General features: G+C 35.1%; 1 protein-coding gene across 1 annotated transcript in view; it reads left to right on the top strand.

Moving 5' to 3' along the window:
• The window catches only part of CADM2 (cell adhesion molecule 2), a 291,062-nt gene that overhangs the window by 106,910 nt on the left and 157,549 nt on the right, over positions 1–26,603 (top strand). Inside the window, exon 5 of the mRNA XM_027874175.1 lies at positions 16,243–16,413. Coding sequence (XP_027729976.1) covers positions 16,243–16,413 — 171 coding nt within the window. The remainder of the gene's footprint in view (positions 1–16,242; positions 16,414–26,603) is intronic.

The raw sequence follows: 26,603 nt of genomic DNA, 5'->3' as shown, positions 1-26,603 counted from the left end.
CTAACATGAACAATTGGCAAGCTAGATGACTCAGTTTTCAACACTGAAAAGAGTCTGTGGAATAACCAGTATTTTGATACATGTTTTGCCAGGTCACCTCTGGTTATGTGAACTCCAGAGTTGGTTGCCTACTCTTCTATCTCCTGTCCTTAGGCCTCTGAATTCCATGCTTGATCTCTTTGCTGATATTTTATCTGTCCAACTGGATAGGCATGTTCATCTTATGTGGCAGGTTTTCAGCCATAAAGTGCCTTCCAGATGGTCTTAGAGTCACCCATCCTACACTCAAAACTGTCCTTTTTCAGATGACTCTCAAGTACCTAAGCTCTCTCATTTACTATATCAAGGACCTTTCACTACACCTGATACTCAGTACCCTTAACAGCATCATGTTTCCTTTAAGGATTTCCTTTAAGATTTTTTCCAAAAATCTCATTGGATGCCACTTAAAAATACTGGTAATTCCTCAATAACAGACTATGCGCCTCCTTCAGAGGAACTGTCCAGTCTAATGCAGCCTCTCTCAATTTGCCTGTGGGGGAAGAGGATAAAGCTCTGGGTCTAGAGTCAGTAATACCTGAATTAAAATCTGAAAATAAAGAGAAGGTTGTGAGACTGGGGAAATCTTTCTGAGGAAAGCAGGACATGAGCTAAGTCTCAAAGGCAGTCAGGAATGCTAAGAACTGGAGGTGAGTAGAGAGAAGGCATGAGATGAAGTCTCTGATTTCTGTTTGGTCAAATTTAATTTTCAAGGAGTCTGCTACTTCAGTAACCTAAATTTAGCTGCTCATTCTTCTTTTAATTCTTTTGTCTAGTAATCTCATTTCTTTTGCTATTCTTTTCTTTTTTTAAAAAAAAATATTTATTTTTAGTTTTCAACAATCATTTCCACAAGCTTTTGAGTTTTAAATTTTCTCTCCCTCCCTCCATACCTCCCTCCCTAAGATAGTGTTCAATCTGATATAGTCTGTACATATGCATTCCTATTCTTTTCTTTAGAACTATTATTTCATTTCTAATATAATTTTGACTTCATTTCTTTTAGGAATCTTAGTGAAGTTAGTGACAATCTGTGTTTTTGTTTGGAAATTGATTGGATCAATTTGGTTTGAGTGGGAATTGTGTGGAGTTGTTCTCTTCTGTGTTTGTGGCTTGAGAATCCCTGGATTGATGGAGAGACAGACAGAACATTTATTAAGCACTTACTATGTGCCAGACACTATGCTAAGCAATGTAGATACAGACTTTTAAAAAAGATAAATATTCATAAAGGGAAAATTCAAAGTGAGGGGGAATGACAAAGGATACCTATGTGTAGACTATTCAGTTGTGGAGAGATAAAGGAGTCCAGAAAGTGAGTTGAGTTGGGAATGAGCATTATGGTTGAGGCATCCTTAAGAAATGTCTGTCCTAGCCAGTAACCCCCAAATCTGATGAGGACAAGCGTTACTGTTCAATAATATTTATTGTTGGTGGTTTTTGTTTATTTGTTTTGTTTTGTTTTGCTCATTTTTCCAGCCTTGCTTCCTGAATGGGAACTCTACACCCTTCTAGAATAAATTGTGGGGCATGGTTTGGTCCTGATCTTTATCACTGAAGTTCCTGTCACTTTGTCCTCTAAGTTATAAGCATGGAGTTCTTCATGGAGATCAGACAATTAAACTGGGTCAGTAAGGTCAGGGAGTAGCCTAATTGGGAGCCTAAGAGGCTTTCAACTCATGCTCTGGAGTCATAGAGACATAGCTGAAGACTCTAAATGTCCTTGGCTAGTCCATGTTCCACCATCTCCCTACCCTTAGGCACATAGCTGTGGGGTTCAGGAATTTCCTAGTTTGCCTCTTCTACTATGGCTCCTGTAAAGCTCCTTCTGTTATACACCTTAGGCCAAGGTTTTCTGGCTCAACTCCTTTCCTAAGCCATGCAAAGGTTTGTGGGTATTTCTTTTTGTAAGCCTGGGCTAGAAAAAATGCACACATATTTTGTCCTTGTATTTCTCAATTATTATTCTTTCTGTTTTTTGGTGATCCCAGCACCCCTAAACCTCTAAAATTTAATAGCATCACCTAGTTTCATGCTTAAAAGCTTGTTAGGATGTTGTAGTGAATATATTTACTCGTTGTGTGACCCTAGGCAAATCACTTAACCTCCCTCAGCTTCAGTTTCCTTATCTGAAAACCTACTTTATGTAGTGGAAGTGGCTCTGAATTTTTGAAGTCTATGTTGAAGAATTTTTGTTTTTCCTTGTTAGGTAAGTTGTGTTTAATAGGGGATGTTTTGCTCCAGTATCTTGAGGACAGTCTTGTGACTATGATATTAGGATCCAAGTGCATTGTTTCCACTATCCTTAATGGTGAAAAGAGTTAATTAATAGTAATCTTTAGAGATATTTCCATTTTTCTTTATCGTCCTTTAATTTTAATCCTTAAAAGTCCTTGTCATGTCTTTTCCTAGGTGAATCATTTTCTAAATTTTCTTTAAAAATTTTTTAACCTTCCAATGTTTCTCTTTTTTATTCTGCTTAAAATCTTCCATAATCCTTCATCATATGATTTTATAAATGTGTTACGTGACTTTGGGTCACTATCTCTCTGCTTGACAAGTTAAATCAAGTGTGTGCTGACTAGGGTGCTTTCTGTTCTTTGTTGGTTTTCTTGGGACAATAGATTTAGAACCCCTGGATTTCTGCATATATTTATTGTTATCAGTGTTGATTTTGTTTCTGATGCCCATTTACCTTATTTCAGTGCTTAGTATTTGTTTCATTAGTTCAGGATTTTGCTGTTTAAATTATATACCTTTTATCATTATTATTCTTTCTTCTTGCTTTTTATTAATTCTGATTTTGCCCTGACAAGTCAGTGGTCTGGCTGTCCACAGACTGATGATTCAGGAATAACTCCTAAATCAATAACAAGTCTTTTCCTGTCTGTTACAATTTAATCTACCTCATTAATTTTTTTTCTGAAATGTTATTTGGGATCTGACATGCCCCATATCTACTACTAATTATTTTTCCAAAGAAAAATTTCATGTTATAAAGAACAAAACTCTGTTTACTCTATAGAAGTCTTTTGACTTTCTCATACCTTTTTTCCTGAATCATGTATTCTCAGATGTTTTTTTACCATCCTCACCTTTTCCCACATTTGTATTTCAGTTACTAAGGATCAGAGTATGTTGATTTAATTTGGGGAGTCTTATCAAGTTATTTATATAATTTCTCTATGCCTTCTTCTTCAACTTCAAGAATTCAAAGCCACTTCCACTTCATAAAGTAGGTTTTCAGATAAGGAAATTGAAGCTGAGGGAGGTTAAGTGATTTGCCTAGGGTCACACAACTAGTAAATATGTGAGATGGGATTTGAACTTAGGTCTTCCATACTCAAGTGTAACATTCTTATCCACTGCACCACCCTAACAAGGTTTTGAGCATGAAACTAGGTGGTGCTGATGCGGGTCTAGAGGTTAGGGGTCCTGGAATCCCAAAATCACAACACCTGGATCCTTCCAGAAAGAATTCGACCCAAGCCTTCTTGCAGCCAAAACAAGGTTTATTGAAGATTCACCATATTAGCTAGACTCTTAAGGAATCTAAGCATCTGTGGGCTATTGGCTAGATTGTGAAAATCTGAGCCTCTTAATGGAGACAAAATGGATCTTATATACAGAAAGACTGTGGGAGGGATCCAGGAGTGGCCAAGTAGTCTATGAGGTAATATCTAGGAGTGGCCAAGTAGCCTATGAGGTAATAGAACTCCAGGGACCTGGATCACCTTGCCAAGGGAGAATGGAGAAATGACCTGGGGCCATAGGGAGGTCCACAATGAAAGGCCAGTTGATGGGAGGCCAGGCCTCAGGGGAACACCAGAGATGTGGGAAAGTCCAGGGTTTTTCCTTTCTAGGGCCCAGATCCCAACTCCATCATTGCTGTTTAGTTTGGATTTGATAAGTGTAATTGTCTTATGTACAACAATGCCTGAAGATCTCAAGCTTGAATCTGGAGATCAAATTGAAGTAATACAATTAAGTGAAACATACAATAATTCTGATATCCTTCAGGAAAGCTAAATTGAGCATACTTATCAAGGAAGAAATTGTCAATGAAGTGACTTAATTGCATAAAGTCTTTCATAACCTGGCCCTTTCCTACCTTTTCTACTCTTACTCTTCATTCCCTTCCACGTGGTCTATGATCTAATAACATTGACTTTCTTTCTTTTCCTTGTCCATATGCTCCATCTCCTGACTGTTATCTTTGCACTAAATATCTCCCATGCACATAGTAAGTGACCAATAATTGCTTAATTATGATGACGAAGAACACTAAAGCATTTAACGTTTAATGTCAGTCTTATTGTACACTTTAAGGACTATAAAATGGCCCATTACACATTTGGAAAGAATCCTAACCTTAATCCATACTATATTAAAAAAAAATAGAAAACCATTATCTTAGGGCAGCTGTAGAATAATTAATAATTTCTTGACATAAAGAAAAAAGAAGTTTGATAGAAATTCTCAGAGTAGTGATAAATAGGTAAAAACCCTTCAGAAATATTTTAGAATAAGCAGATATAACTTCAGTAGGTGTAAATAAAGACTGAAGACAGGAACATTCTTTTTTTTTTCATCAAATGGAAACAAAAGTAGAGCCTATTCAGTGGCTAAGGTAGAGTTATTATGGCTCTAGTTGAAGCCTATAAAATAGTTAAGATACAAGAGTGGGATCCAAAAGCTTCTATGCTCAACATCCATCAACCAACAAAAGAGCATTGAGCGCATATTTCTAATATCCCCTTCTTGCCACCACCTCATCACCTGTCACTTTCTCATTGATCTCTCTGCCTCAGGTTTCTCCTTTTTTCCCCTCCCACCAAACTCTCCTCTCTGTTCCTCAAACATAACACTCTAGCTTCCACGCCTTTGCACTGCTGGTCACCCAGGTGTGGCATGCTCTTCCTCTTCACCACCAAGGCAGAGAATTCCTCTCTTCCAAGTGGGGCTCAAACAACACTGATTAACTCTGATTTGTTGATGTAACTAGGAGGGTTTTTATCATGGTAATTAAATAAATTATAGAAGGTTGTCATTAAGAATCCTGGACTTCATGATCCATGTCAATTATAAAAGATAACTATAAAAAAGTGCAACACATTACTACAGATTGCAAAATTCTAGAACCTACTGAATACCTAGAAAGACAAGACCTGGTGGCTAGAAATACACATCAGAATGTCACTGTCTTTCATGTACTGATAGAATACAAATCTCTATACTACAAATATAGGCCTCCACATATTCTTGAGACCTCAACCAGGAAACTATAATACATTCAGAGCATTTTGTTTTTTGAGGGGAAAATATATATAGCTGAGCACAGATCCCTGCAAGATCCACAACCAAAAAACAATGTATCTGTCTTTACCCTGGGTCAATAATCTCTCTGTCAGGAGGTGAGTAGCAGGTTTCATCATGAGTCCTCTGCAATCATTGTCTGCCATTGTATTGATCAAAGTTTTTCATTCTTTCATACTTATTGGGGTTAAGTGACTTCTAGGGTCACACAGCTAGTAAGTCACTTATTTGTTTTTACAAAATTGTTGTTGTTTATATTATTCTCCTGCTCCTTTCATTCTGCATCAGTTCACACAAGTCTTCCAAAGTGTCCCTAAAACTATCCCCTCTATCAATTCTTATAGCACAATAGTATTTTCTCATATTCAAATTCAGCCATTAATCACTTGATGGGCACTCCCTTAGTTTCCAGATTTTGTTAATTTAAAATAAACTAGCTGCTATAAATATTTTTATGTGGGTCTTTTTCCCTTGTCTTTGATCTTTTGGGAGTATATACATATTTTGCTGGGTCAAAGAGTAATACACAGTGAAGTTCTAGGGCATAATTTCAAATAGCTTTCCAGAATGGTTAGTCCAAATAATGGCTCCCTCATCAGTGTATTAATGTACCTATTTTAGCAGTTTCTGCAGCATCTAGCATTTTCCTTTTTTTTTTTTGCCAACTTTATCAATGTGGCATTGATCGACATGAGGTAGTACCTCAGAATTGTTTTAATTTGTGTTTCTCTAATTATTAGTGATTTACAGACTCTTTCAAATAACCTGTGATAGTATGGATTTCTTCATTAGATAATTACCCATTCATATCTTTTAATTTTATTCATTTATCAAATGGGTAATGGCTCTTATTCTTATAAATTTAAATAATTTTGATATATAGCTTGTAAGTGAGATCTTTATCACAGAAACTTATTGCAAAGTTTTTTTCCCCCATTTACTTTGTTCTCTTCTGATTTTAGCTTTATTTGTTTGATTTATGTGATGACTTTTAAATTTTATGTAATCCAAATTCTGCATTTTACTTTCTGTGATTCTTCTGATCACTTGTTTTGTCATTAACTTTTACCCTATTCATAGATCTGATAGGTAATTTCTTCCTTGCTCTTCAAATTTGTTTATAATGTCACCCTTTATATCACAAGCACAGGGATATAACACTGATCCACAAAACTTAAGAACATACTTTTAATAAAGATAGCTACAACAAATACTCTCCAAGCAAGGGGAAAAGAAAAGCTTTTAAAAGATCAAGACCTATCAGAAGAAATAAAAATCATGTGGGAACAGGATGTAGTTTATATCATTTCATCATCCTGTCTCCTACTTAAGTTACACTGAGGATTTTTTCATTGAGTCTACAGAAGATCACCTTACATCTTATTATTTTATTCAACTACAAAAAGCAGTTATTTTATTTAATTTTACAGTAATAATAGCTAGCATTCACACAACACTTTAAGATTTGCAAAGTGTTTTACAAATATTAAGTTATTTAACCTCAAAACTACTCTGAGAAAGAGGTGCTATTATTATTCTTATTTAACAGATCAGGAAACTGACTCAGCAGTTAAGTGACTTGCCTAGGGTCACATAGCATAGTGTGAGACTGAATTTGAACTCAGGACCTCCTAACTTTTAAATTCAGCACTCTATCCATTATACTGATGAGATATAGACTCTAGGGGTGCTGGTACCCTTAAATCATGGCACAGCCGGTCCTGCCCAAATGAATTCAACTGAAGTCTTCTTTCAGCCAAAAACAAGATTTTTTTTTATTAGAGATAAACCATACTGGCCAGACTCTTGAGGAATCTGAACATGAGTGATGCCTGTAAGGACAAGCAGGGATGAGGAAATCTCAGTGTTTAAATGGGGGCCAGGGTGGATCTTATATACACTCAAGTAATTTTGAGTGACCAGAGGAGGGGCTGGGAAGAGGATGTGGGTGACTGGGGGAGGAGTTGAGGGAGAATGGGAGTGTATGGATGAGGTCATCTGGGAATAGACAATGAAGGGCTAGACTTTATTAGGGTAACAAAGAACTGGAAGAAAGAGGTTGAATGGGGTCTGGATAAGATCAAAATTGGGAAATACCAAACACTAGGATCAAAGCTTCATTAGGATGTCAAAGATTAGGCTTCATAAGGGTTTCAAAGGGACATAGGGCCTAGGAAATGAGAGCCCTTCCATTAGAATAAGAATAAGAGATAAGTATAGCTTCAGGCAATCCATTTGAGACCAGAGTGAGGTCAAAGAAAGTTTAAGGGTTTTCTGGGGCATGTAAACAAATGGGACCCAAATTCTTTTTGGGGCGAGAGGCAAAGGTCTCGGCTTGGGCCCATACCCCATCAGTACCACATAATAGTCCAAAGAACATTAAATATAAAAGAACAATAGCAGAATAATACAAGCACCAAGATAAGTATGAGACAATGACAACAATTCAATAATATTTATATTTTGGCGTTCACACATTTATATTTGCACTCATTTATATTTTGCTTTAAGACTTACAAAGCATTTGAGCAAATACTTCCTAAAATACTGTATCAAAAGTTGTAGAAATGATGAAAGACATAGTATATATAAAGTGCTTTGTAAACTTTAAAACACTATATAAATGCATATGGGTGTATTATTTTTCTTTCTCACCCCCTCAAACACTGTCAGTGAATATTTATTTATTAAGTGCTTCTACAAGTCAGGCACTGTGCTAAGCACTGGGGATTCAAAGAAAGCCAAAAGATAATCATCAAGAAACTGGACTGAGTAAGAGAAAAAAGTGGATTGAAACTGCTAGTAAAGCAGAAAAAAACAAAAATCAACATTTTTAATGCTATTGACAAGTAAAAGAATTGATAACTGTAATGGAAAATAAGATTTTCTAGAGAGTAAAATGGTCCACTCACTAGAAGGCTATTTTATTCTTCCATTCAATAATCATTTTTTGTAAAAAAAAAGGCAGAGAGAACCAACATGATATAGCAGAAAGACCAAAGAATTTCACCTCAAGAAGTCCTAAAAGTCCTTTTTTTGACAAAAATTTTGTGACTTAACCACTTTGTCCATCATTTTCTTAGTCTATAAAATGAGGGTAGTAATGTTTACATTAATTGCCATTAATTACTTCACAGTGTTGTGAGCAAAACATTTTTTTAAGCTAGAAGCATGGTTTAAATATGAATTATCATTGTTAGTTTACAACATGGTGGAGGTCAAACAAATACAATCTTCATTCTGACTTTACTCTTCCCTTGCCCTAATCCCATCAAATAAGAAAAGCAAATTAACAAAACAAAAAAAAAAAGCAAACAAGCTGAGATCAGGGACTTCTTCAAATAAAGTCAATTCCTTTTATACCCTGGACCAGAACTTTTTAAATCTATGCTTCTAGCACTCTGTATCTGTCTTTGCATATAGCCACACTTTCCATCCAATACAATAACTGATGTTCATAGTGTTGACTCTAAGGCATCAAATAAAAAAAAAAATCAACCTATTATATTTTAGTAAGGCAAAGATGTGTGTAATAGATTTTTAAAAAAATTTCCTGTGAAAATAGTTGTAATGAAAAATGTTTCAACATTTAATGGATAATCTTCAATTAACTAGAATATATTTTATGTAGAAAAACAATCATCTGTAGGAATGTGCAGGGCCCAGGTCTAACACTGTAAAGCTTCCCACACTTTCTTACTCCTACTAATCTGGAATCAGTCAGTGTTTTTATTTAGGTGGAATTTAGCTTAGTTAAAATAAATATTGGAGGCATACTTAAATGACATCAAATAGAGGGGGGGGAAATGGCAGAATATATTGCCTGAGAGATGTGGGTAGAAGTAGAGAATAGGATATGAACGGATTAGGTGGTCTTATGGTAGTTCCAGTCACCTAATTCTTTTATAGTCTTGAGTTTATAGAAATATTGGATATAGGGTGATTGCCTATAAAGAACCAATGTTCAGATTTTGATAAAATGTAGAAGATAGTAGAGTCTCCAAAATGCAGTATAATCAGATTTACTTCAATTCATGACAAAATTTTATATTATTTAAAATGTGGTTATTGATCATCTTAAAAAAAAAGTGACAATCAGAAGGAGCCAGTAAGGCTTCATCATGAGCAGGATATGCCAAATTTAACTACTTTCCTTCTTTGACAGGGTTACTAGAATGATAGATCAAAGTATACAGTTTATAACACTTTTACCAAAGTATTTGGCAAAATCTCCTATGCTATTACTGTGGATGTGATGGAGGACTCTGCGCTAGACAATAGTTTTTTCAGGTAGACTCATTCATGGTCACATGGCTAGATCCAATACGCGCTAATGATTCTGTGTCAACTTGGAAGGTGATCTCCAGGGGAGTGCAAAAGTCTTTCTTTCACTCTATGCTGTTTAACATTTTAATCAATGACTTAGATTAACATAGATTGTATGCTTCTCAAATTTGTTGATGACAAAACTGGGAAGTATGTATAACACAGTGTTTGACAAACTCAGGATTCATTGATCCAAATATAAGATGAAATTTAATTGGAATAAATTTAATGACTTACATTTCAGTTTAAAAAATCAATTTGATAATTAGATAAAGGAGGTCTAGTTAGACTAGATTTCAGGTTAAGAGAGCTCATGTGCTTTGTTCATTATCACACAGGTAACAAATAGTAGAGTTGATGGGGTATGGGCCCAAGGCAGGCCCCCCAAAAATCCCTTCTTTGAACATTTCTTTGAATTCTCTGGTGGTTGCCTGAAGTTACAGTCCTATCTATAGGCCTTTCCTAACCTCCTGTGCCCAATCTCCCAATTCTTTGTTACCCTAATTGAGCCTAGCCTTCTATAGTCTTACCTCCTGGATGGTCCCCCAACCACTTCCCACCCTTGATCCTATCTAGATCCCATTCAGCCTCCCAGTCACTCCCATCAAGGTCATCCCTGGGCCCCTCCTCCAGTCACCCAAGCTTACTGGCCATTCCCATCAAGATATTCCTTTTCCCAAACCCCTCCTCCAGTCACCCCAAACTACTTGGCCACTCCTAGATCCCTCCCACAGTCTTTCTGTATATAAGATCCGTCTTGGCCACCATTTAGGGTCTGAGACTTCCTCATGCTCTCTTGTCTTTATGAGTGTCACAAATGTTTAGATTCCTTAAGAATCTGGCCAACATGTCTGATCTTTAATAAACTTTGTCTTTGGCTAAAAGAAGGCTTGGATTCATTAAAAGAATTCATTAGTGCAGGACCTGCATGTCATGATTTTGGGGTGCCAGCACCCCTAAATCTCTAAACTTCAGCAGAGTCAGGATTGAAATTTGAATCCAAATCTTATCATTTTTCCCCAATGTTTTTATTGTAACCTTCCCCACCAAAAAGCAAACAAACAAACAAAAAAATATAACTAATGTAATCTTGGAATACATTAAACAAAACATAGTGACCAAGACAAAGGAACTGACAGACCCATCAACTCTGCCTTGGTCAGATCACACCTGCAGTATTGTTTTCAGTTTGGTTGCATGTTTCAATAGGAACATTGATAAATTGGAGAGCATTTATAGAATGATGATTAAGATGGTTAAAGGCCGCAAGATCATGTCATAAAAGGATTACTTGAATACTTTAATTATATAGTATAGTATGGGTTTAATGATCAATACAATGGCTAATGATAATTCTAGGAGACCAGTGATGAAGAATGCTACTTACCTTCTGATATAAAGGTGATGAACTGAATATGCAGAATTAAGAAATATATTTTTAACCAATGTGGAAATTTATTTTGCTTGAATATGTATATTTATTGCAAGGATTTCCCCTCCTCCCAAGCATAGTGGGAAGTGGAAAAATAAATGTTAGTTAAAAATAAATTTAATGAAAATTATATCTATTGATTAGATTTGGAAGCTCAATAGATGTTTATTTTGGAGAAGATAGGGTTAAGAGCATGATACCTGCCTTCAAGTATTTGAAGGCTTCTCATGCTGAATAGGGATTAAATGTGTTTTGAATGGCACAAGATGGTAGAGGACAGAGGCAGGAACACTGGGTAGAAGCTGCAGAGAGGCAAGTTAGATCTTGATATGAGGAAAAATGTCCTGACCATTGGAGTTATCCTCAAGTGTTAATGTGCTGCCTCAGGAGGTAGTATAGAATTTCATGAGTCTTTTGTATGCAGAAATTACTCACCCTGCTTTCAATAATGCACATATATTACTTTATGTGTGTAATGAATTTCATATTGCTTGCCTTCTCAATAGGTGGGAGAGGGGCTAGAGGGATGGAGAGAATTTGGACCTGGAAAAAAATGTATGTGTATATATATATATATATATATGTAATGCATATGTGTATGTGTGTGTATATATGTATGTATGATATGTGTTTATGTGTATACACACACATACTTTATTAAAAGAAAGTAATGGGGTGGAAGTGGGAGTTGTATGCAAGTTAGAGCAATGGTGTGTAAACCTGTCTGGGAAACCGTACTCTTTTTTTTATAAAAGGAATTATGATTCAGAAATAACTTAAGAATCATCAATATTGTGTTTTCTATTAAACTTCAATTTACTGAATGAGAAAATTCACAAATATACATGTGTATATATGTATAAGTATATATGCATATATGTATATATCTATATACATACAAAAAGTTTCAATATAAATTTTATATTCATATTCATTTAACAACTATTTTTATACCCTGTCAATCTTGAAATCTTGTATGTAGCAGATTTGCAAAATTACCAGTGAGGTTCAAAAGTATAGCCTAAGCCCATGTAACAGAATAAAAAAGTAGGCTCCCATCCTAACATATAGTGGAAAGGATATGGGACTTGGACTGAGTTTGAGTGCCTATTCTGTCATTTGCTAGCTGTTAATGACCTTCACTAAATCACTTCACCTTTCAGAGCCTTTATGACTTAGCTGTGATTCTCAGATGCTCTATTTTCACTGCCTTCTTTAGAGTCAAATGAAATTAATTTTCTCCAGGACATGTTCTTTCCTCCTTTCTATCTCTTGATTTTCTTTCATACTATTCCTTATGCTTCTTAGACTTGGCTAATTCTTTCCTTTTTTCAAAAATATTGGGGAGGGTCAGCTAGGTGGCACAGTGGATAGACCACCAGCCCTCGAGTCAGGAGGACCTGAGTTCAAATCCGGCTTCAGACATATAACACTTACTAGCTGTGTGACCCTGGGCAAGTCACTTAACCCCATTGCCTACAACAACAACAAAAAAAAATCTTAAAAAAAAAATCTACATTTAGTAAACAAAGCTATGTCCAAACAATATTATCATGTGTTGTTTGTTCATGGTCCCCCCCCACGCCCCTTTTTTTTTTATTGCTACCTCTCTAGGGATTCCTACTAAAGTATCTCAGCCAGGACTTGCCCCATTTAGATATAAGCACATGACCTAGAGTTTCCTGGTTCCCGCCTCTATTCTGCTCATTAAAATGTTTTTGTCCTGTGTTCTAATCCCCTCCACGGTCTGCTGGGGAAATGACAAATTAATATTGGCTAATATGATAGCAGGATACTCTATTAGTTCCTCCCAAGTAAAAAAAGATGCATTTTAACCATGCATTTTATGCAGACAATGGCTTAACCCCAAATAAAAAACTGAAGAATTTTGGCCAGACCTTAAAGTTTCCTTCAAAAAGCAGAGGATTACCTATATTGTCTGCTACATAGCAGTGTCAATATTTTGTGAAAATGATATCCTAAATTCTCGAGTCAAATATTCCTTTTTTGTTGTGTATACATTTGTTGTGTATACATTTTTGGCCTAGTGTTAATGATAATAATAACTAATACAATTAATTGTTTAATACTTTAAAAACAAATAGTATTTTAATTTGTTTTTCTTTAAAATAAATTCATTGTGTGATTACATATTATTTTCAACCACCCTATTGTGAGCCTTTTATTAAACAGCTTATAGCAGATTGTATGTGTTTGGTTAAACTTAAGCTAAATGTCACATTCTTAAAGCAAATATGTAAGAAAACAGATGTGTTAATTTGTGGTTCACATAAACACAGCATTTGTTAAAAATGAACAGTAAAAATAAATTTTCATAATAATTTCTCAGACATTTCTTAAAAATATAACCTTCTGGTCAGGGTATATGGTATACTTCTGTAATCCTTTTTACCCAGAGATGCTGAAGCTGCTGGATCTCTTGGAACAGAGAATTCTGAGTTACAATGGGCCAAGCCAATTGGGTATCTATATTAAATTCAACATTGAACCCCAGGAAGCAAGTATCACTGTTGAGGTTTAGGGGTACTGCACTAATGAATTCGACCCAAGCCTTCTTTTACAATATTTTCTCTTTGCTGTGTTTTTAAATCTGGAAAAAGAAAAAAAAAAACTATACTAATAAAAAGGAAAGTAAATGAGTTGTTAGAGTTTTTTTTCTTTTTTTAGCATGTTATTGACAAATTGGGAAATTCAGAAGAAACTAGTAGATTTTTATATTAGCAAAGAACTAAATCAATACTAATGGTTTTACCTTAGCAGAAGTTAGAACTTTGTTTTTTTATTGTTATAGCAGAAAAGCAGAATTTAATTTGAGGATGCTGAAATCTAAGGAACTGAATTAGGCCAACAGAAATAGGTATGCTATAATAATACATGTTTACAAGCCAACAGAGAGAAAAAAATCCTAAACCATGTGTAGTTTATTCAAAACTGAAAAGCAGAAGTCTCATAGAAACTAGGTCTAAGTTTTTATATTTTTTCAGATGTCCTTTTCCTCCCGTTATCTCATGGTTATACTATTTTAATAAAAATAGCTGAGGAGATAGAATGCCTTTTTTTTTTTAATAATGGTGATGGGGTTGCAATCTGGGCCCCAGAAAGGAAAAACCCTGGACTTCCCCACATGGCCAAATCTCTGGCATTCCCCTGAGGTTATAATCCCTTCAACTGGCCTTTCATTGTGGCTACACCCAATCTCCCCTCCATTGTCTTACCTCCCTATGGCCCCTGGCCATTTCCCACACTTAATCATAGCTAGGCTCCATTGTCCAGGTCCCAGGAGTTCTGTTCACCCCAGCTTACCAGCCACTCCCATCCAGATCTCCTTAGACCTCTCCTCCAGTCACCCCAAACTACTTGACTACTCCTAGATCCCTCCTACAGGCTTTCTGTATATAAGGTCCATCTTATCTACATTAAGATGCTTAGATTCTTAAAATCTAGCCAATGCTTAGATTCTTATACTCTAGCCACTGGTCAGATTCTTATAATCTAACCACTGGTTACCCATGTTCAGACTCCTTAAGAGTCTGCCCAATATGATGGATGTTCTAATAAACCTTGTCTTTGGCTGAAAGAAGGCTTGGGCCAAATTCTTTCGGGCAGGACCCGCCTGTTGTGATTTTGGGGTCCCAGCACCCCTGAACCCCTAAACCGCATCAATTGAACACTTATTTAAGCAAAACTGTTATCTAATGTATGATTATGAACACACAAATGTACACATCCAATTTGAAAGGCAAGTATGACCTCATCTGTTTATTCTTCCTAAAATTTATTTTAAAGATCTTTATTATGACAAATCAATATGACAAGGTTGTTCTTTTGCTGAAATAAACAAGAATCAATGAGCCATATAAATAGCTATATGCTGAATAATACATATCCAATATTTCTTTAAAGGTAACCTAGAAAAAGAAATGTATCTTTGAATTTTAACTTCCTCCAGTCCTCTAGCTAAACTAATATTACTGTCCTGTTATGGCATTTATTTAAAAAATATATGTAATACACATTTACACAAGATCTTTCATGAAATTTATTTTTAAAAATGCAAAGGGAAAGGAATGAGAAGAATGATAAAGAGATGGAGAGAATATAAGTAAAGTAGATGCACTTTTCTAATTAATTTGAGGTATTGTTATAATGAGTGCTTTAGCTTTAGCCTATTGATTCCTTCTCTGATCTATTAAAATTCCCAAATACTTATGAACTACTTCAGGACTAAGGATTTCCAGGATAAATGAAAACATTATTAAAAATATTTATGCAAAGAAACAAATAAATCTTAGTTGTACCTTTCAGTGCATAATGATGAGTAATTATTCCAAATGGGTAACAGAAGAATTCTTTTTTTTTTTAATCTAACATTGTGCTCTTTTAGCTGAGGTGGATCTTAGGACCCATAAGGATCAATAAAAATTTGTATATCCCTATTCATATTGAAATGAGAAAGTAGAGTTCACTATGTAGAAACATTGTAGAAATATTTGAATATTCAAAATGCTCAGGTCATCCTACTCCCTCCTTTGGTAGCCAAAGATGACAACACTCTTCTCTTGCACATTCTCCAGAAATATGTTGGCTCACTTCATGATGTTCATGTTTAAATCATAGTTCAACAATTTTATGCTTTCTTTTATGCATTTATAAAACCTCCTCCTACAAACAGATAGATATGAATAATCTCCCCCACCCCATATTGTGTTATTGTGATTAGAATAAGAAAGCATTCCTTTTAGTGAAATTGCTAACTCTAAGGAAAGGAAAAAAGAAGTCTATATTTCCCAAATGATCTGCAGAGAAAGCTTGTATCTATTTGTAATCAAGATCATTTAGAGAATGTGGGAAAGAGAATGTTATGTTGTTAATCTTTCCCTTTATTTCATTTTAAAATTGCTCTATTTAAATTCATTTTAGTAAATGGTTGTATTTTTCTTTTTTAGTCTGAAATGGATTGAATGTTAAATCAGCAAACAATTGGTCTTTAAAAAAACCTATAAAGATGGAGGAAAGCAAATTTCATAAAATCGTTCAATTTAATGTGATTTGTTAATATTTTGAAAGAAAAACTCAACAGTGTTGTAAATGATATGTTTTGTTTTCAGATGTCAAATACTTAAAAGAAGAGGATGCAAATCGCAAGACATTCACTGTCAGCAGTACACTTGATTTCCGAGTGGATCGAAATGATGATGGCGTGAAAGTAATTTGCAGGGTAGACCATGAATCTCTAAATTCCACACCTCAGGTAGCAATGCAGGTCCTAGAAATACACTGTAAGTAAACACTTTTTCCCCTAAACTCGTGCACTAAATCTTTTCTTTTACCTTTTAAATCAAAGTCAAGTTCATCTTATAGCAGAACTCAAATCAATTAAATGAAACCTGTATTGAAAGAGAAGCAATTCTTATCTGAATTTCATTATTCACAATAAAGTAAACAAACAAACAAACAAAAACTTTGTAAGGTTAAAAGACTATCGTTTTTAAATTTTTTGTTGATTACCAAAAAGAAAAAAAATCTTTTTTTGGTGAAGAACTAAGTGAAAATATTAGCAGGCTTCAACAAAGCGTTGACAATTGAACCCTACATAGTATAGTAATGCTCATAATAAATGTACCCCACCATTTGAAATTTCTTAAAAAAAAATAGTGTTAAGGTTTAGAGTTGGGAGAGCTGGTTCATGTGTGAAAGAATCCACTTAGACCTTCTCTGTTGCCATTGGGAGCTTTATTTCATCAAAGCGCATGGGCCTGAGATTAGCAAGGAGCTAACCAAAGGCCCCGATATAGTAAAGGACCCAGACTTATATAGACAGAAAACTATACAGTCTGTGGGATAATGGTATATTTTTAGGAAAATGGTTGTCAAGATAAGGAAAAATTGTAATGACACAGGATGAGGAACACAGATAAGGAAGACAAAGGAAATTCTTTTGGTGCAAGTTGTATGGCATTTCAAGATAGGGGAAAGAGACTCTAGGATGCCCTCAAATCCAGGAGGGGCCTCACAAGGTGCTGGAAAAACAACCCTTAATTAAAATTTGTTTCTATACAAAGCTTTTAGCTTTTAGGGCACTGTATGTCTTCTGCTTCAATAGGACTTTACTACATTCAGTATATGACAAAATAAATAGCAAAGATAAAGTAAGAATAGAGCTAATTTTATTTTCTAAATTCTAATTTCTAAACTGTGTTCTAAGCCCTTCCATAGGCTTTTAAGGGGTGACCATTATGTAATCTTAGGTTGTTTTTACATTCCCTGCAGATACTACCTTGTTTTTATTATAGTGATAAAAGGTTGAAAGTGCTTTATATCTTGAAAAGTCAAATGCAAAACTTATTTCCCATGTGCATTTTATGCATATAATAAATACTCTTATGTACATCCAAATGTCCTATTCGAGATTTGACCTTCTCCAAATCTATGTTGTCCTTTGCTTATGTCTGAACCATCTATCTATTTAATGCAGTCTTTATCCATTGCAGCACAAAGGCCCCCTCAGAAGGTTTATTTATTGTCAAACTGACAGATTTCAGGACCAAAGCTTAAATTGGTCAGTAGGGGCTAGCCTTGTCTTCCTGTATGACCTTAGCATCAGAGATAAATCGAGTGAATTATTTCATATGACATTTCATTGTTTAGGCTGTGAATGGTGCAATATCATTATATAATACTTTGTTAACTTAAGGTAAGTTCCCTCTAATAAATCATCACCTTTTTATTTTTAGTTGCTTTGGTTTTTTTTAGTTATTTTAATTTCATGATTTCTCATTTCCTCATTTGATCAAGTAGTTCTCTAAAATGACTGGCATATAATTTCATATTATATTGAATGAAGGGCATCAGAATTCCTTTACTTGAACTTTCTTATCTTTAGGCAAAGCCAATAAGAAAAATTAAAATAAAGTTAAATGACTACATGAAATTCAGATTTCAACCCAAATTTGAAAGAAAATCAAGGTAATTTGATTATACAGATTCCAGAAGGAAGTTAAAGTACACACTGGGGGTATTCTTAGCTGTGTAATTGCCTTTTTAGTTTGCCAAATTCTACAAGTAAACACCTTATTCATCAAATAGGTGTTACTAAGCATTACTGAAGCATGATGAATTATTAAGGGTTGGTCACTTTTTTTGAAAGTTTGAAGATAATAGATATAGAGATGCATATATACATAAATACATACATATAAACATATGCACACACATACATATATGTATACATACATATTCCCCTTGGGATAGCAGACCAGTTACAGAAAAAAAAATCTTTCACTTTGTTTTGGTTTAGTGAGTATGTGTCTGTAAGGCAGAGGAAAAAAAATCTATTTAATTTCTTTTTCATAGCATGTAGTACACCACTGTGCATGTGGAGGAGCTTAATTAAAATTATTTTATGATTATGTTGGTTGTCCCTCTGAGGTACAGTTTCCCATTGTGTTAGTGGGGGCAATTTTAGCAGCTGGTCTCAGAACCATAGCAAAGCAAGTTTCAGTTACATTTAGGTGGGGCCTTAAAACATCCCTGAGGATGAAAAATAACAGAGATTATCACCAGTTTGTTTATTTTTTTCCTTTTTTTTTAATCTGGAAGGATAAATCCTGTCTCCACATAAGGCCTAAACTAGCTCCCAGGACGATTGTGTGTATTCCACAAAAACTCTCACGTTTTATTACTGAGATTTCCTCAGGCTCCATGACTGAGTATGTAAAACAATATAACAAAGACACATTTGTAGAACTCTCCTTAGACCTATCCCATATATCATTAACCTTATTTTAGGGATGAGGTAGCAAAGGCTCTAGGAGGTGAAATAATTTACTCTTGATCCCACAGAAAGTAAGCAATCACTCTGTCCAGTAGACAGAATTGCCTCTCAGTACATTTGCTTCTATTTGTTAAGAGGCAGGTCTTCTTACTTTGTATTCCAGCTAATGTCCCGTAAGGTGTGAGAGAGGGTCCGAGAGAGAAAAGAGGCTTTAAGAAGGAGAGGTGAAATAGAAAATAGGAGGGAAGCCCATCACAGTTTCAAAATTTACTGGCTTAGAAAGGATGGAAAATGTATACTTACAAGGTAGAATACATGTAAGGTAGTGATGGGGTTGGAATCTGAGCCCCAGAAAGGAAAAACTCTGGCCCCAGAACATTTCCCACCCTTGGTAATTCTATTACCTCATGGACTCTGTACTTTCCCACATGGCCGAATCTCTGGTGGCTATGGTCCCATCAATTGGTCTTTCATTGTGGCTACACCCAATCTCCCCTCTATTGTCTTGCCTCCCTATGGCCCCAGGCCACTTCCCACCCTTGGTCCCACCTAGGCTCCATTTCCCACCCTTGAGAATTCTATTACCTCATAGACTACTTGGCCACTCTCCCACGGTCTTTCTGTATATAAGGTCCATCTTGTCTCCATTAAGATGCTCAGATTTTTACAATCTGGCCAATAGCCCATAGATGCTCAAACTCCTTAAGAGTCTAGCTAATATGGTGGCTCTTCGATAAACTTTGTTTTTGGCTGCAAGAAGGCTTGGGTCGAATTCTTTCAGGCAGGACCTGGGAATCATGATTTTGGGGTGCCAGGACCCCTAACCTCTAGACTGCATCAGTAGAACCAACGAACCATACTTTTAGCAAACAAAACAAAACACCCTTCTTCCCATCTTCAATACACTCTTCCTAGGGTTGGTATGACATAAGTTACAGCAGTGTAGAATAGGATATAGATATATCTTAGGTAATACCAAGAAACCACCAAAATCAATCAAGAAATCGATCATCAGGCATTTATTTAAGTGCCTACTTTGTGCCAAATCTATGCTAGGCACTGGAGACACAGATACAGTGAATGAAACCATCCCTACTACCAAGGAGTTAATGCTCTAACAGAGAAGACAAAAAAGTGCATGTATAGGTAGGTACAGAATAAATATAAAAATAGTGCAAAGTGGCTGAATACAAAGGAATTTCTAAGAGAGCTCAGTAGCAGTTGGAGCTCTCAGGAAAGGATTCATGTAGATGCTGGTGCTTGAAATGCTTCCTGAAGGGAGAGATTTTAGGAGTCAGAAGTGAGGAGGAAGTCAGGGCCAAGTGGATTCACAAGTGAATTTTACTAAACATTTAAAGAACGATTTATTTCAATGCTACATAAACTATCTGAAAAAATAGGCAAAGGAGTCCTATCAAATTGCTTTTTGGTGTTCAAATCATTTTGAGGAACATTGGAGTGTCACGAAGGAGGAATAGAGAAAAGGCCATTTTGGCTGGATCAATAAATGTGGAAGGAGACATAATGTCCAATGAGTCCCTCAAATAGGATGAAACTAGGTTGTGAAGGACTTTAAAAGTCATATGAATGAGTTATAGTTGATATAAAAGTAATGGGAAGCCACTGGAATTTATTGAGAATAGAGAAATGATGTGGTCAGATGTGTGCTTAAGGAAAATCACTGGCAGCAGTAATTTAACAACAACTATAACAGTATTGATAGCCCTTCATAACCTGGACTCCTCCTACCTTTCCTGTCTTCTTACACCTTCCTCCCCAACATGTATTGTTTGATCCAGGGACACAGGCCTTCTTGTTCCAGGAACAAGACACTTCCATCTCCTAGTTCTGGATATTTTCTCCGCCTGTCCTCTATGCCTGGAATCTTTTCCCTCTTCAGCGCCACCTAGAAGTCCCAACTAAAATCCCATCTACAGGAAGTGTTTCCCAACTCCTCCTTCTAACTCCAGTGCCTCCCTGTCAATTTTTTTTTAATTTAGCACATGTATACCTTGTTTGTATATATTTGTTTGCTTTTTGTTCCTCTCCTATTCCATTATATTGTGAACTCCTTGATGGCAGGAAGATCTTTTCTTTCTTTTTGTATCCTCATCAATTAACATGGTACCTGGCACATAGTAGGTATTTAATAAATGTTGGTTGACTGAATAAAGACAACACTTAACATTTTTCAAAGCATCATCACAACAATCTTGGGAGGCTGGTGATATTCTTATTTTTATTTTATAGATAAGGAAACGGAGTCAAAGAAAGGTTAAGTGACTTGCCAAAGTCTGGATTTGAACTTAAATCTTTCTGACCCCAGACCAAGTGCCTCCTCTAGCTGCCTCTAGTCAGAGATTAGGGTGAAGAGAGACTTGAGACAATGAGACCCATTAGGAGCCTATTGCAATAATCTGGTATGAGGTGATATTAGAGACAACTATTAAGTATAAAAGTGTCGGATTATCATTATATTAAGTTCTGCATGAGAAGCCCTTTATTTAGAGTTCATGGTTCTTAATGAGGGATTTCTAGCCTAAAGTGCCTATGGTGATGGTGTTTTATTTGTTTTTGTTAAAATATGCAATGATATTACTGTTTATAAAAAAGTTACTGATATGTACTTCTTAAAAAGTATTACTTATATTGTTTAAGGACAACAAACGAATCAGTGAGTATAGTATGTGGAGGATCTGCTTTGAAGCCAGGAAGACCTATGTTCAGGTCACATGCCAGCTGTGTGACCCTGGGCAAGGCATTTAACCTCTCATTGCTTTAGAAAACTCTCTGAGGCGACATGTTGCAGACATGGTGACAACCTTTATTTATGGATGAAGTTTTCCTACCTGGAATTTCCCTATACAAATCAAAACACATTTCCAAACCCTAACCATGTCTACATAAAAACAATGCTAGTAAATTATTGGCAAATTGCAGAGATTATCTTTAATATATTTAATATGCATTGTTCTTTTTTAATTCAGTTGTTTTTGAGTTGTGTCCAACTTTTTATGACCCCATTTAAGGTTTTCTTGACAAAGATACTGGAGTGGTTTGCCATTTCCTTCTGCAACCCATTTTATAGATGAGGAAATTGAGGTAAAGTGACTCACTTTAAGATGAGGTTTAAGTGACTCACTCAGGTCACACAGCCAATAAGTGTCCAAGGCCACTTACTTCTCATGATCCTCTCATAAAGATTAGTCTTCCTGACTCCAGGGTAGGTACTCTATCTACTGTGCCACCTACCTGTCATTTTACCTTTAATTTAATGCAGTCTTTTCATCATGAATCATAGGAATATGTAAAAAAAAATGTCCTACCAATGTTCAGTACATCTAAATAACATATTTGGGAAATGTCTAATTCATTTTACTGATTTGTGTAGGTGCCTTAGAAATAATATGACTTTTTTTACTTGTCTGATTTCATATTTTTAGTGGAACAGATTGTATGAGTCAGTTTTTATTTAATTCTCAGAAGGAATACTCTATCAGCACTAACAGAAGGAATCATGTAAAAAACATAGGGAATAAAACAATTAAGTATAACTACAATTTCTTTTTCCACCAATTACATAGATGATAATTACATAAACCAAGTCAAATATTTTTTAAAGAGTAAAATGAAGGGAAGTTTGGAAAATGTTCAGTTTAATGAAACCATTCTGAGAAATTTTGCATGCTATACCTTAGAAAAAATAATAAAAAACATTATTTGAGAAACTGATCTAAAATTAATACATAGAATGATGTATATTACTAGATCATTTATTATTTCTTTAGGTCACAATGAATTTAAATTATGAATCATTTAAATGCTTAGATCCCATGTAAAAGAAAAAAAGTTTTAAATTAATAAATACTTGTAGTAAGATATTCCAAGTGTGAGCAATAAAAAAAAATATCCATGAGCACAAAAGCGCAGTGCCATAATTTGCATGTTTAAATGAGATCAATTAGGTTAATGATGGATGAAAATAAGAAATCCATTATTTAAATGCAAAATAACTTTTAAAACTTGTGGGTTCATTTGCTGCCAAAGTTTTATCTATCAAAGCAACTAGCTAGTTCAAATGGCTAATGTACAGTCCTAACCTTTACCATTCAGAGACGTTTCAAATTGGGTCTGTTTGTAAAATATAATTGATTATAACTTACTTTTTGCTAGCCTCTATCAATCAAAAGTATCATAGGATATTTTTACACAGATTTTTCCGTATTTTTGTTTTTTTTGTTTCGTTCCTTTGGCAACAAAATTACTACGTATCTTAAAGTGGTTTGTGATTGAAAAATGACACCAGTTATTTCTTGGGACTTTCGAATATACATTTTACAAGTTGGCAGCCTGAATACTGTAGATCACTTGACCACTGCTTCTCCTCTTACTGTCCTGGGCACCTGCAGGAAGGTCATAAATTTGGTGAAATATACTGTTCTCCCCCCAGATATTATCCCTTTAGTTCTATTTAATCCAAGAGAACATTTTTTAAAACGTCTGATTAGAGTGAAACAGATCACAAAAAGGATTTTTGCATGCTAATTTCCACAGTAGTCACAATTAAACCTTAGAGATAAAGACTAGACCTATGGTTTCATGAGCAGAGAGAATTCCTCAGTAAAAAACAAAAACAAAAACAAAAAAAAAACCTTTACCAGTGAAGGTCACCCTTTTTTCTGAAGTCTCAGAGTAGTTAGCTGGTTAAGTGACTTGACAGAGATAGGACATGAACCAGTGTCTTCTAGGCCAGCTTTCTATCCACTAAGCACACAGATTCTCTAACTGAATGTTAAATTTAAAAAATAAAGGAAGCTAGGTGATGTAGTGGAAAGAATGCTAGACCTGGAGTTAGGAAAGCCTAGTTCAAATCTGGCCTCAGATTTTTGCTAGCCATGCCACCTTGCACAAATCATTTGACATCTGTCTGCCTCAATTTCTTCATCTGAAATGGAGATAATAATTGCACATAACTCCCAGGTTGTAAGGATAAACTTAGGTAAGTACCCTGCAAACCTTAAAGAGATATACACGTGCTAATTATTATTATTGTTATTAAAATTATTTTTGGTATACGAAGGATGTCACTTCACACTTGCTAAAATGGAATTAATCCCCCAAACACCAAGAAATATACTCTCTACCAGGTCAACTTCTTGTAAATTGTCTTCTCACTTTCATATGTAAATTATATATCTAGTCATTTTCTGTCATTGGGGGATCTGATTAAATTTTTCATACTATTGACTATAGGAGGCAGTTCGGTGGTTCAGTGGATAAAATACTGGGCCTGGAGTCAGGAAAACCCGAGTTAAAACCTGGTCTCAGACACTTAGTTCAACTGAAGTCACTTAAACTCTGTCTGCTTTAATCCATTGGAGTAGGAAATGGCAAATCATTCCAGTAACTTTGCCAAGAAAATCCCATGAATTGTATGGTTCACAGTGTCACAAAGAGTCAGACATGATTGAACAGCAACAACAAATATAAGGAAGAATTTTGTCACCAGAGTTTACATATAATTTATACACAACTTATCTATCTGTTGCTGGATTACAATCAAGAAGCATTAAGTAAGCACCTACTATGTGCCAGGCATTTTGCCAAACACTGAGGATACAAAAAAAAAAGTGAGACAGATCTGTGAGGGCCATATAACAACCGAGGAAATCACAAAGTGCTTCTTGGAGGTTATACTTGAACTGAGTTTTCAAGTGCACTAGGGGTTTCAAGAGGTAGGAGTGAGGGTATTACAAGCATGAGGACTGCCCATGAAAAAGGCATGGGAACAACCAATTATGCCAGTTTGCCTAGAGCACAGAAACAGTAAATATTTTTAGCAAACTAAGTTGCCTATGTGTTAGCCGCTGTGCTAAGAGCTATTTAGTTGGGGAAGACAGCACATAAAAAGGATCTGAAAAGCAAGGGAGAGGGAGATAATGCATACACTATGATGCAGTGGAAAGAGCAGTGAAGTTGGAATGCTAAATCTGAAGTCCTAGTATCAGTTTGAATCCTGACTGTACTGCTTATTGGCTGTGTGGCCCTAGGCAAGTTCCTTAACTTTTCTGGGCCTCATTTTCTTCACCTGTAAAAGAAAAAAAAATAATTATATGACCTCTAAGGTCCCTTTTGGCTTTTATATGATCCTATAATCCTGGTTGAGATTTCTGGCAGACCATCAGAAATCCAGGACTGTAGCAAAGGATAACTCAAATTTCATAAAATATTGGTCAAATATATTATCATGTAGCAGAAAGAACACTTCTGATGCAAAAGGATATGGATTCAAATCTCAGCCCTGCTACAAGTACCCTTAATGACTTTCAGAAATCTCACTGGGTCTCAGTTTCCTAATTTGTAAAGTGAGTAATTTGTATTACATGATCTCTCAAGTCCTGTTCAGTTCTAACTGCTATGATATTTCCTGCATCTATACAACAAAATCACAATATTCCAGTCATTGAGAGCAAAAAAACAAAAAACAAAAACAAACAAAAACCAAAAAGGAATCAAACTAAGTTTAAGTTAAAATTTCAGAAATTTAAATAAGCACTTCTGTTGGCTAAACTGTACTTCTTTTAGAAGTATCTTACCTCTTGGCCTTAAATGAATATGAATCTCTTCTGTGACATTGGCCCCAGGAAGTCTTAAGATATGTTTTAGAAACAAGTAAACATTCATTAATTCATTCGACAAAGATTCATTGGGCAAGGATTATCTGCAAGGCATGATAGTGGGCTTTTTAGAGAATAATAATAATAATAATAAAATGTATATGTGTGTGTGTGGGATAGAGCTGTTAAGCATTTAATAATTAGCACATTCAGTATATATTTGCCGACTTTTGCTTAAATCTTAGGAAAAACTGTTTGATTAGAAATATGCCAAATAGTGATGCAGTATAAAAGGTTCTAAATGGCATAGTATTTGGCATTATTTATCAGAAATTTAGGGAAATGCTAGTCAACTTTTTTTTCTCCTTAGGTAAAATATTTATCAGATAATTAGCATATATTCAAATCTTAACTGCAGAAAGAATTGCAACTGCATAATATCACTTATTTCTGATATTTCTATTGAAATCGAGAAATGAGGTTAGAAAATTAAAATTCATTTGCATTAAATTGATTGAATATGGTCCCAACATACTGTTAAAAATAGGTCTTGCCCTGATGCCTGCATAGATAAAATATCCAATATTTTTTGTAGGGTTGGAAAAATAGTCTAGATCTATTTCATAGACTAAACAACCCAAAATAGAATAAAATTATGAAATTTATAGGTAATACTGATGCCAACAAGTCTTATATGATTATTTTTCACTTACTTTTGTAGCAACAAAAATTGGTGAAGAAAATGAGACAAAAATAAAGTTGACAAATGGAACCTCAACTTTTTGAGAAAAAATATGAACTACCTACATTTTAAATATGCAAATTAATGACTTAAAATCAGCTCTAAATAAATTCCATGCTGTATGGGATGCTGTATACAGTAGAAAGTTTATAATAATCCTATCCCAGAGTGCATTGTTATTAGCATATTTTTTAGTAATTTCTTTTTTATTCCAAAGAAAAAAGTAGCTCCTTTTTAAATTTTTCCTTAGTATCCTATGAGGATTTGATAATATTTTATCTCTTTACTACACTCTTCTCCTTTCCCTTTCCCTCTTCCCTCCCCTCTCTTCTAGTA

Source organism: Vombatus ursinus, unplaced genomic scaffold (assembly GCF_900497805.2).
Source record: "Vombatus ursinus unplaced genomic scaffold, bare-nosed wombat genome assembly UNPS02014805.1, whole genome shotgun sequence".
Taxonomy (NCBI): domain Eukaryota; kingdom Metazoa; phylum Chordata; class Mammalia; order Diprotodontia; family Vombatidae; genus Vombatus; species Vombatus ursinus.
Note: the sequence above shows the minus strand (reverse complement) of the source record. Positions and strands in the feature narration are given on the sequence as shown.